The sequence below is a fragment of the Catharus ustulatus genome, chromosome 36 (genome assembly GCF_009819885.2).
Source record: "Catharus ustulatus isolate bCatUst1 chromosome 36, bCatUst1.pri.v2, whole genome shotgun sequence".
NCBI classification, from domain to species: Eukaryota; Metazoa; Chordata; class Aves; order Passeriformes; family Turdidae; genus Catharus; species Catharus ustulatus.
In genome coordinates, this window is record NC_046256.1 from 268,260 (window position 1) to 281,303 (window position 13,044).

A 13,044-nucleotide genomic window follows, 5' to 3' on the forward strand; every position below is an offset into this window, starting at 1 on the left:
TTTAGGGGAAATTTTGGGGTTCAGAGGGGATTTGGGGATTTTTTTGGAGGGTTCAGAGATTTGGGAGTTGAGGGAAATTTGGGGATTTTTGGGGTTCTCAGGGGGTTTAGGGGGGAATTTTTTGGGGAATTTTTGGATTTTGGGTTGGATTTTTTTGGGATTTTTGGGTGGCTTTTTTGGATTTTGGGTGGATTTTTTGGGGATTTTTGGGTGTATTTTTTGGGAATAATGATTGGATTTTTTGGGATTTTGGGTTGGATTTTTTTTGGGAATTTTGGCAATTCTGGTTTGATTTTTTGGGGGATTTTGGGTTGGATTTTTTGGATTTTTGGGTGGATTTTTAAGGATTTTGGGTGGATTTTTTGGGAATAATGATTGGATTTTTTTGGGATTTTGGGTTGGATTTTTTGGGATTTTTGGGGGAAATTTTGGGATTTTGGGTTGGATTTTTTTGGGATTTTTGGGTGGATTTTTTTGGATTTTGGGTTTAGTTTTAGGGATTTTTGGGTGGATTTTTTGTGAATAATGATTGGATTTTTTGGGATTTTGGGTTGGATTTTTTTGGGATTTTTGGGTGGACTTTTTTGGATTTTGGGTTGGATTTTTTTGGGATTTTTGGGTGGATTTTTTGGGATTTTTGGTTTGATTTTTTTCCTTTTTGGTTTGATTTTTTTGGATTTTTGGGTGGATTTTTTTGGGATTTTTGGGTGCATTTTTTGGGAATAATGATTGGATTTTTTGGGATTTTGGGTTGGATTTTTTGGGATTTTTGGGTGGATTTTTAGGGATTTTTGAGTGGATTTTTTGGGAATAATGATTGGATTTTTTGGGATTTTGGGGTTGGATTTTTTTGTAATTTTAGTTGGATTTTTTTTGGAATTTGGGTTGGACTTTTTGGGAATTTTGGCAATTCTGGTTTGATTTTTTGGGGGATTTTGGGTGGATTTTTTGGAATTTTGGGTGGTTTTTTTGGGAATTCTGGTTGGATTATTTTGAAATTTTGGGTGGAGTGTTTTTGGGATTTTGGGTTGGATTTTTTGGGAATTTTGGGTTGAATTTTTTTTAAGAATCCTGGTTGGATTTTTTTATTTTTGATTCAATCTTTTAGGAATTTTGGGTTGGATTTTTTGGGAATTCTGGTTGGATTTTTTTTAAATTTTGGGTTGGATTTTTTGGGATTTTGGATCACATTTTTTTTGAATTTTGGTAGGATTTTTTTGGGAATTTTGGTTGGAATTTTGGCATTTTGGGTCGGATTTTTTGGAAATCCTGGTGTGAGTTTTTGGCATTTTGGATTTGGATTTTTTGGGAATCGAGGTTGGATTTTTTTGGATTTTGGTTTGGAATTTTTGGGAAATTCTGGTTGGATTTTTTTTGAGTTGGATTTTTAAAATAATTCCAGTTGGAATTTTTTGAATTTTGGTTGGATTTTTTGGGATCTTGGGTTGGATTTTTTGGGAATTCTGGTTGGATTTTTTTTTAAATTTTAGGTGAGTTTTTTTGGATTTTGGATTGGATTTTTTTAAGAATTGGGGTTGGATTTTTTGGATTTTGTGGTGGATTTTTTTGGAATTTTGGGTGGATTTTTTGGGGAATTCTGGTTGGATTTTTTGGATTTTGGGTTGGATTTTTTACAATTTTGGTTGAAGTTTTTTTGGGAATTTGGATTGGATTTTTTTTTAATTTGGGTGGATTTTTGGGGAATTTTGGATGAATTTTTTGGGGATTTTGAGTTGGATTTTTTAGGAATTTTGAGCAGTTTTTTTTTAATTTTGGGCGGATTTTTTAAGAATTCTGGTTGGATTTTTGGGATTTTGGATTTGGATTTTTTTGAATTTTGGGTTGAATTTTTTTTTAAGAATCCTGGTTGGAATTTTTTTATTTTTGATTCGATTTTTTAGGAATTTTGGGTTGGATATTTTGGGAATTCTGGTTGGAATTTATGGGAGTTTGGAGTGGATTTTTTTTTTAAATTTTGGTCGAATTTTTTGGGGGATTTTTGGAAATTCTGGTCTGATTTTTTGGGATTTTGGATTTGGATTTTTTGGGAATTGTGGTTGGATTTTTTTTATTTTGGTTGGATTTTTTTAAGAATCCTGGTTGGAATTTTTGGGATTTTGGGTTGGATTTTTTTTGGATTTTGAGTTGTATTTTTTTAAGAATTCTGGTTGGATTTTTAAAAAGAATTCTAGTTGCAATTTTTGGAATTTTGGTTGGATTTTTTTTAAATTTTGGAGTGGATTTTCTTGGGGATTTTGGGTTGGATTTTTTGGGAATTCTGGTTGGATTATTGGAATTTTGGGTTGCATTTTTTGGGATTTTTGGGTTGGATGTTTTGTGAATTTGGGTTGAATTTTTTTTAAGAATCCTGTTCAGATTTTTTTGGATTTTGGCTTGGATTTTTTTGGGAATTGTGGTTGGAATTTTTGGGAATTTTGGGTGGATTTGTTTGGGATTTTTGGGAATTCAGGTTGGATTTTTTTGGGGAATTTGGGATTTTGGGGTGGATTATTCTGGGATTTTGGTTGGATTTTTTTGGATTTTATGTTGGATTTTTTGGGAATTGTGGGTGGATTTTTGGGTGGATTTTGGCTGGATTTTGGGTGAATATTTTGATTTTTACTCACACTTTTGCATGTCCCCCCAGGCAGTTTTGAAGCAGAAAAGTCAGTTTGGGGTGGGATGGGTTTTGGGATTTTGGGGTGGATTTTTTGGGAATTCTGGTTGGAATCTTTGGAATTTTGGTTGGATTTTTTTGGATTTTGGTTGGATTTTTTTGGGAATTCTGGTTGGATTTTTTGGGATTTTGGGTTAGATTTTTTTAAGAATTCTGGTTGGGCTTTTTAATTTTTGGTTTGATTTTTTAGGAATTTTGGGCTGGATTTTTTGGGAATTTTGGGTTGGATTTTTTTGGATTTTGGGTGGATTTTTTTGGGAATTTTGGGTGATGTTTTTAAATTTTAGGTGGATTTTTTTAAATTTTGGATTGTACTTATTTGGGGATTTTGTGTCAGATTTTTTGGAAATCCTGATTGGATTTTTTTAGAATTTTAGGTTGAATTTTTTTGAATTTTGGGTTGAATTTTTGGGGAATTCTGGTTGGATTTTTGGGGATTTTTGGGTGGATTTTTTAGGAATTTTGGGCAGATTTGTTTAAAAATTTTGGGTGGATTTTAAAGAATTCTGGTTGGATTTGTTTTGGAATTTTGGGTTGGATTTTTTTTAAGAAATCTGGTTGGATTTTTGGGAATTCTGGTTGGAATGTTTGGGATTTTGGGTGGATTTTTTTTGATTTTGGGTTGAATTTTTTTGGGAATGCTGGTTGGATTTCTGGAATTTTGGTTAGATTTTTTGGGAATTCTGGACAGATTTTTTTTTATTTTGGGTTGGATTTTTTGGGGATTTTTGGAAATTCTGGTTTGATTTTTTTGGGGAATTTGGGTTGGATTTTTTTTTGATTTTTTGGAATTCTGGGTTGCACATTTTGGGATTTTTGGGGTTTTTTACTCACACTTTTGCATGCCCTCCCAGGCAGTTTTGAAGCAGAAAAGTCAGTTTGCTGTTCCTGTACGGCACGTGCGGCTCCTGAACCATTTGGGGAATTTATCTCATTTTTATCCCATTTTTCCCCCTTAATTTCCATTTTTTATCTCATTTTTCCTCCCTATTTCCCCATTTTTTATCATATTTTTATCCCATTTTTCCTCCTCTAATTTCCCATTTTTATCCCATTTTTAATCTAATTTTTCCCTCCCTAATTCCCATTTTTATCCCATTTTTTCCACCTTAATTTCCCATTTTTCTCATTTTTTATCCCATTTTTCCCCCTTAATTTCCCCATTTTTATCTCATTTTTTCCTCCCTATTTCCCCATTTTTTTAATCATATTTTTTCCCATTTTTCTCACCCTATTTTCCCATTTTTATCCCATTTCCCCCCAGTTCCCATTTTCCCATTTCCATCCCATTCCCCATTCCCAAACCCCACAAATCCCAATAAAAATCCCATAAAATCCTATAAAAATCCCCTAAAAACTCCCATAAACTCCTGTAAAAATCCCATAAAATCCCACAAAATCCCGTTAAAATCCCGAAGTAACCCCATAAAAATCCCATAAAATCCTATAAAAACCCCATTAAAATTCCATAAAATCCCATGAAAATTCCCATAAAAATTCCATCAAAATCCCCTAAAAATCCCATAAAATCCAATAAAAATCCCATTGAAATCCCATTTAAATTACCATAAAAATACAATAAAATCCTGTAAAAATCCCATAAAAATTACCATAAAATTCCCATAAACTCCCGTAAAAACTCCCAAAAAATCCCATACAATCCCATAAAACCCCCAAAAAACCCAAAAAAATTCCCATAAAAATCCAATTAAAATCCCCTAAACATCCTCTAAAATCTCATTAAAATCCCATACAATCTCATAAAAATCCCATTAAATTCCCATTAAAATCCCATTAATAATCCTACTAAAATCCCACAAAATCCTGTAAAAATCCCATTAAAAAATCCCCAAAAATCCAATTAAAATCCCCTAAAATCTCATAAAAATCCCATAAAAATCCTGTAAAATCCCATTTAAATCCCATTAAAAATTCCATAAAAATCCCCGTAAAAGCCCATAAAATCCCCTAAAATCCCATTAAAACCCCATAAAATCAACTAAACACCCATTAAAATCCCATTAAAGTCCCATTAAAATCCCATAAAATCCCACTAAAATCCCATAAAAAGCTATAAAAATTCCCATTAAAATCTCATAAAAATCCCATAAAAATCCCACCAAAATCCCATAAAATCCAAAAAAACCCCTAAAAATATCTCATAATCCCATATCTCATAACAACGCCCACAAAAAACCCATAAAATCTTCTAAAAATCCTATAAAAATCCCATTAAAATTCCTATTAAAAGTCCATTAAAATCTCATTACAATCCCATAAAGTCCTGTAAAAATCCCCTAAAATCCCATGAAAATCCTCTAAAAATCCCATAAAAATTCCCCTAAAAACTCCATAAAAATCCTATAAAAGTCCCATGAAACCCCCATAAAATCCCATAAAATCCCATAAAAATCCCATTAAATCCTATACAAATTCCATTAAAATTCCATGAAAATTACCACAAAAATCCCACTAAAATCTCATAAAATCCCATAAAAACCCCATTAAATCCCATTAAAATCCCTATAAAACCCCAATAAACCCAACAAACCCCAATAAAATCCTATAAAAACCCCATAAACCCCAAATTTGGGATTTTTGCCCCAAACCTTGTTGCAGAAGGCGCTGATCCCAGCCCCAGGGCGCTCAGGCTGGAGTTGATCGATGATCCCAATCCCCATTCTCAAACCCCAATAAACCCCAATAAACCCCAATAAACCCAATAAAACCCTATAAAACCCCAATAAAACCCTATAAAAACCCCAAATTTGGGATTTTTTCCCCCAAACCTTGTTGCAGAGGGCGCTGATGACCAGCCCCAGGGCGCTCAGGCTGGAGTTGATGCTCTGGGTCTCCCTGAGCCGGTTCCCCACCGAGCCCGACTTCTCCAATCGCTCCGAACCCGCCAGGTCCACCAGGGTCAGCGAGGCTGGGAAATGGGAAAAAATGGGAAATTGGGGAAAAATTTGGGAAAAAATGGGGAAATTGGGGGGAAATTGGGGAAAAATTGGGAAAAATGGGGGAAATGGAGGAAAAATGGGGGAAAAATGATGGGAAATTGGGAAAAATTGGGAAAAATGGAGGAAATTGGGAAGAGAATGGGGAAAATGGGAGGAAAAATGGGAGAAAAATGGGGGAAATTGAGGAAAAATTGGGGGAAATTGGGAAAAATTTGGGATAAAATTGGGGAAATTTGGGATAATTGGGGAGAAATGGGGGAAATTGGGAAATAAATGGGGGGAAATGGGGAAAATGGGGGGGAAATAGAGGAAAAATGGGGGAAATTGGGGAAAAAATGGGAGAGAATGGGGGAAAAATGGGGAGAAAATGGGGGAAATTGGGGAAAAATGGGAAAAATGGGGGGAAAATGGGATGGAAATGGGGAAAATGGGGGGAAAATGGGAAATTGGTAAAAATTTGGGGAATTTGGGGGGAAGAATGGGGGAAATGGGGGGAAATTGGGAAAAATTGGGGGGAAATGAGGAGAAAATGTGGGGAAAATTTGGGAAAAATTGGGAAAAATGGGGGGGATTGGGGGGAAATGGGGGGGGAATGGGGAGAAAATGGGGGTAATAATGGGAAAATGGGGGAATATTGGGAAAAATTGGGGGATAAATGGGGGGAAATTGGGAAAATTTTGGGAAAAAATGGGGAGAAGAATGGGGAGAATGGGGGAAAAATGGGAAAAATTGGGAAAAAAATGGGGGGAAATGGGGGAAATTGGGAAAAATTGGGAAAAATTGGGAAAAATTGGGAAAAATGGGGGAAAAGTAGGGGAAATTGGGGGAGAAATGGGGAAAAATGGGAGAGAATGGGGGAAAATTGGGAAAAATGGGAAAAATGGGGGGGAAATGGAGGAAAAATGGGGGAAAAATTATGGGAAATTGGGAAAAATTGGGAAAAATGGAGAGAGAATGGGGAGAAGAATGGGGAAATTGGGGGAAATTGGGGAGAAATGGGAAAAATAGGGGGAAAAATGGGGGGAAATTGGGAAAAATGGGAAAAAGAATGGGGAAAATGGGGGAAAATGGGAAAAATTGGGGAGAGAATGGGGGGAAATTGGTAAGAAATGGGAAAAATTGGGGGGAAATGGAGGAAAAATGGGGGGAAATTGGGAAAAACTGGGGGAAAATTTGGGGAAATTTGGGATAAAAATGGGGAAATGGGGGAGAAAATGGAGGAAGTTGAGGGGAAAACAGGACAAATGGGGGAAATTGGGAAAAAATGGGAGAGAATGGGGAGAAATGGGGGAATTTGGGGGGAAATGGGGAGAAAATGGGAAAATTGGGGAGAAAAGGGGGAAGAATGGGGGAAATGGGAGGAAAAATGGGAGAAAAATGGGGGAAACTGGGAAAAAATGGGGAAAAATTGGGAAAAATTGGGGTAAAATGGGGAAAAATGGGGAAAAATGGGAAAAATGGGGGGGAAATGGAGGAAAAATGGGGGAAATTGGGAAAATTTTGGGATAATTGGGGAGAAAAATGGGAAATGGGGGAGAAAATGGGAAAAATTGGGGGAAAAATTGGGAAAATGGGGATAAAATGGGGAAATTGGGAAAAAAATGGGAAAAAACGGGGGAGAAATGGAGGAAAAATGGGAAATTGGGAAAAATTTGGGGAAAATAGGGGGAATTGGTGGGGAATTGGGGGGAAAATGGGAAAAATTGGGGAAAAATGAGGAGAAATGGGTAAATGGGGAAAATTGGGGGAAATGGGAAAGAATTGGGGGAAGGAATGGGAGAAAAGGGGAAAGAATGGGAGGGAAATGGGGGAAAATTGGAGAAAATTGGGGAAAATGGGAAATTGGGAAAAGTGGGGAAATGGGAAATTGGGGAAAATGGGGAGAGAATGGGGGAATTGGGGGGAAAAATTGGGAAAAATGATGGGGGAAATGGGGGAAAGAATGGGGAAAATGGGGGGAAATTGGGAAAAATGGGGATGGAAATGGGGAAAATTGGGAAAAAAATGGGAAAAATGGGGGGGAAATGGAGGAAAAATGGGGGAAATTGGGAAAAATGGGGGAAAAATGGGAAAAGAATGGGAGAAAAAGGGAAAGAATGGGAAGGAAATTGGGGAACAATGGGGGGAATGGGGAGAAATTGGGAAAAAATTGGGGAACAATGGGGAGAAAATGGGGGAAATTGGAGAAAAATGAGAGAGAATGGGGAGAGATGGGAAAATTGGGAAAATTTGGGAAAGAATGGGGGAAAATTGGGGAAAGAATGGGGGAAAATTGGGGAAAAATGGGAAAAATGGGGAGAAATTGGGGAAAAATGGGGGAAAAGTGGGGAAATTGGGGGGAAATGGGGAAAAATGGGATATTTGGGGTAATTTTGGGATATTTGGGGTCCATTTTAGAGATGTTTTGGGGCACATTTCAGATATTTTAGAGTACATTTGAGATATTTTAGGGTACATTTAGGATATTTTGGGGTATTTTAGGGTACATTTAGGATACATTTAGGATATTTTAGGGTACCCTCAGGATACTATGGGATATATTTAGGATATTTAGGGATATTTTAGAGTACATTTAGAATATTTTAGGTTACATTTAAGATATTTTAGGGTGACTCTGGGATATTTTGGTGTGACCCTGGGATATTTTTGGGTACATTTAGAATATTTAGGGATATTTTAGGATACATTTAGGATATTTTAGGATATTTTAGGATACATTTAGGATATTTTAGGGTACATTTAGGATACATTTAGGATATTTTAGGGCATATTTAGGATATTTTGGGTACATTTAGGATATTTTAGGGTAAATTTAGGATATTTTAGAGTACATTTAGGGTACATTTATGATATTTTTGGGGTGACTCTGGGATATTTTAGGGTACATTTAGGATATTTTAGGGTAAATTTAGGATATTTTAGAGTACATTTAGGGTACATTTATGATATTTTTGGGGTGACTCTGGGATATTTTAGGGCACATTTAGGATATTTTGGGTACTTTTGGGTCATTTTAGGATACATTTTGGGTACATTTGAGATATTTTTGGGGTGACCCTGGGATATTTTTGGGGCACATTTATATTTTGGGTACATTTGTGATATTTCAGGATATTTTAGGGTACATTCAGGATATTTTGGGCACATTTATGATATTTTAGGGTACATTTGGGATGTTTTAGGGTGACTCTGGGACATTTTTAGGATACATTTAGGATATTTTGGGATATTTCAGGGTGACTCTGGGATATTTTAGGGTACATTTATAATATTTTAGGTTACACTTAGGATACTTTGGGATATATTTAGGATATTTTAGAGTACATTTGGGATATTTTAGGGTACATTTAGAATATTTTAGGATGTTTTAGGATATTTTAGGATACTTTAGGTTACATTTATGATACTTTAGAGTACATTTAGGATATTTCAGGGTGACTGGGATATTTTGGTGTGACCTTGGGATATTTTTGGGGCACATTTATGATATTTCAGGATATTTTAGGGTACATTTAGGATACATTTAGTATATTTTGGGATATTTTAGGGCACATTTAGGATATTTTAGGATATTTTAGGGTACATTTAGGATACTTTGGGTACATTTAAGATATTTTGGGATATTTTAGGTTACATTTAGGATATTTTAGGGTACATTTGGGATACTTTGGGGTACATTTGGGATATTTTAGGATACTTTAGGACACATTTAGGATATTTTAGGTACATTTAGGATATTCTGGGGTACATTTATGTTACTTTGAGGTACATTTAGGATATTTTGGGGTGACTCTGGGATACTTTAGGTTACATTTATGATATTTTTGGGTACATTTATGACATTTTTGGGTACATTTATGATATTTTAGGATATTTTTGGGATGTCTCACAGGCACAGCGCAGGTCCCTGGCCCCGTGCTCCCCCTGGATCCTCAGCTGGAACACGGAGTGCGAGCGGGAGCTGCGCTCGTTCAGCCCCGTCCGAGCCACCGAGCGCTGGGAGCTCGCCCGGAGCAGCAGCTCCAGCACCTGGGGGGAAATGGGGGGAAATGAGAAAAAAAAGGGAGGGAAAGGGGGAAAATGGGGAGAAAGGGGGAGAAAATGGGGGGAAATGGGGAAAAAATGGGGAAAAAAGGAGAAAAAATGGGGGAAAAAAGGGGAAAAAATCCTCAAATTTCCCCCTAAAATCCCCAAATTTTGCCCTACAAGTTCCAAATTTTCACCTCAAACCCCCAAATTTTCACCTAAAAGCCCCAAACCTTCCCCTAAAATTCCCAAATTTTCATGTAACATCCCTAAATTTCCCCCAAAAATTCCCAAATTTTCCCCCTAAAACCCCCAAATTTTCCCCTAAAATCTCCAAATAGTCCCCTAAAAATCCCCAAATTTTCACCTAAAACCCCCAAACCTTCCCCTAAAATCCCCAAATCACCCCTAAATCCACAAATCTCCCCCTAAAATCCCCAAATTTCCCCTAAATATTCCCAAATTTCGCCCTAAACCCTCAAATTTCCGCCTAAAACCCAAATTTTCACCTAAAATCCTCAAATTTCCATGAAACATACCCAAATTTTCATCTAAAACCCCCAAATTCCCCCCTAAACCCCCAAATTTCCCTGTAAAACTCTGAAATTTTCACCTAAAATCCCCAAATTCCACCCTAAAACCACCATATTTCCCCCTAAACCCCCCTAATTTCCCCCTAAACTCTCAAATTCCCACCTAAAACACAAATTTTCACCTAAAATCTCCAAATTTCCATGTAAAATCCCCAAATTTTCACATAAAACCCCCAAGCCTTCCCCTAAAATCCCCACATTTTCACCTAAAATCCCCCAATTTCCCCCTAAAACCCCCAAATTTTCACCTAAAAATCCTCAAATTTTCCCCTAAAACCTCCCAATTTTCAGCTAAAACCCCCAAATTCCCCCCTAAAATCCCCAAATCTCCCCCTAAAACCCCCAAATTTTCTCCTAAAAACCCCCAAATTTTTACCTACAACCCCCAAATTTTGCCCTAAAATCCTCAAATTTTCATGTAACATCCCTAAATTTCCCCAAAAAATTCCCAAATTTTCCCCTAAAATCCCCAAATAGCCCCCTAAAAATCCCTAAATTTTCACCTAAAACCCCTCAAATCTCCCCCTAAAATCCCCAAATTTCCCCCCAAAACCCCAATTATTCCCTCTAAAACCCCCGAATTTTGCCCTAAACCAGCCAAATTTCCCCCCAAAATCCTCAAATTTTCCCCTAAAATCCCCAAATTCCACCCTAAAACCACCAAATTTCCCCCTAAAATCCTCAAATTTCCACCTAAAATCCCCAAACCCCCTCTAAAACCCCCAAATTTTCCCCTAAAACCTCCCAACTTTCACCTAAAATCCCCAAATTTCCACTCTAAAGCCCCAATTTTCCTCTAAAACCCCCAAATTTCCACCTAAACCCTCCAAATTTTCACCTAAAATCCCCAAATTTCCACATAAAATTGCCAAATTTTCCCCTAAAATCCCCAAATTTTGCCCTAAAACCCCCAAACCTCCCCCAATTCCAGGTGTCCCCACCTGCTCCTCGCTCTCCACGGGCACCCAGGTGAGGTTGGGCACGTGCAGCTCGTCGCTGCCGGGCGCCAGCCGCCGGATCTCCAGCTCGGAGCCGCGCTCGCCCTTGGCCAGCAGCAGATCCCGCAGCGCCTCGTTGTAAATCTCCAGGAAGCTGGCGGAGAAGCGGTACTAGCGGCACCTAAAATCCCCCAAATCCAGCCCAAAAAGGGGCTGGGGGGGGGAGCAGGGGGGGTTCGGGGGGTACCTGCCAGCCCTTGCCCGCCAGGTCGCGCGCGCCCAGGAACAGGTGGCGCACGGCCCGCGGGATCATCCCGCGCGATTCCGGCGCCGCCGGCGGCTCCGGGCCCTCCATGGTGAACGTCTTCCCGCTGCCCGTCTGGCCGTAGGCGAAGATGCACACGGGGTACCCGTCCAGGGCTGACTGCAATTGGGGATTTGGGATTATTTGGGGTTATTGGGGTTATTTGGGATTGGGATGCACACCAGGTACCCATCCAGGGCTGACTGAAGTGGGATTATATGGGATTATTTGGGATTGGATTTGGGGTTTGGGATTGGGGAATGTGAGGATGCACACGGGGTACCCGTCCAGGGCTGACTGGAGTGGGATTATATGGGATTATTGGGTGTATTTGGGATTATTTGGGATTGGGATGCACACAGGGTACCCGTCCAGGGCTGACTGAAATGGGGGAATTTGGGATTATTTGGGGTTATTTGGGATTGGATTTGGGGTTTGGGATTGGGATGCACATGGGGTACCCGTCCAGGGTTGACTGAAATAGGATTGGGATTGGGATTATTGGGGTTATTTGGGTTATTTGGGATTGGATTTGGGATTTGGGATTGGGGAAGGCGAAGATGCACACGGGGTACCCGTCCAGGGCTGACTGGAGTGGGATTATATGGGTTTATATGGGATTATATGGGATTATTGGGGGTTTGGGATTTGGGATTGGGGATTTGGAGGATTTGGGATTTGGAGGATTTGGGATTTGGGATTGGGGATTTGGAGGATTTGGGATTTGGGATTGGGGATTTGGAGGATTTGGGATTGGGGAAGATGCACACGGGGTACCCGTCCAGGGCTGACTGGAGTGGGATTATTTGGGATTTTGGGGATTTGTGATTGGGGATTTTGGGGGTTGGGATTGGCTATTTTGGGGGATTTGGGATTGGGGGTTTGGGATTGGGGATATGGAGGATTTGGGATTGGGAAGGTGAAGATGCACATGGTGTACCCGTCCAGGGCTGACTGGAATTGGGGATTTGGGTTTGGGGTTGGCATTGGGATTATTTGGGCTTGGGATCATTTGTGGTTTGGGACTGGGGAAGATGCACACAGGGTACCCATCCAGGGCTGACTGGAACGGGATTGGGATTACTGGGGATTGGGATTGGGGATTTGGGTTTGGGATTTGAAATGAGATTTGGGATTGTATTTGGGATTGGGACTGGGGAAGGTGAAGATGCACACGGGGTACCCGTCCAGGGCTGACTGGAATTGGGGATTTGGGATTATTTGGGGTTTGGGGGATTTGGGATTGGATGTGGGATTGGGTTGTTTAGGGTTTGGGATTGAGATTTGGGGTTTGGGGAATGGATTTTGGGTTGGGGATTTGGGATGGGATTTAGATTGGGGATTGGAGATTTGGGATTGGATTTGGGATTTTGGGTGGAATTTGGGGTTTTTAGGTGCAAATTTGGGGATTTTGGGTGGAATTTTGGAGTTTTTAGGTGGAATTTTGGGGATTCAGAATGTAATTTGGAGGGATTTTTGGTGGAATTTGGGATTTTTAGGTGGAATTTGGGGGATTTTGTCTGGAATTTTGGGGTTTTTGGGTGGA

At 39.1% G+C, this 13,044-nt stretch overlaps 1 protein-coding gene across 1 annotated transcript in view; it reads right to left on the reverse strand.

The window, feature by feature from the left end:
* KIFC1 (kinesin family member C1) overlaps positions 1-13,044 on the reverse strand; it is a gene marked incomplete at its 5' end in the record, with an annotated part of 30,573 nt that overhangs the window by 3,529 nt on the left and 14,000 nt on the right. Inside the window, 5 exons of the mRNA XM_033084098.1 lie at positions 3,512-3,585; positions 5,467-5,606; positions 9,528-9,666; positions 11,198-11,365; positions 11,442-11,618. Coding sequence (XP_032939989.1) covers positions 3,512-3,585; positions 5,467-5,606; positions 9,528-9,666; positions 11,198-11,365; positions 11,442-11,618 — 698 coding nt within the window. The remainder of the gene's footprint in view (positions 1-3,511; positions 3,586-5,466; positions 5,607-9,527; positions 9,667-11,197; positions 11,366-11,441; positions 11,619-13,044) is intronic.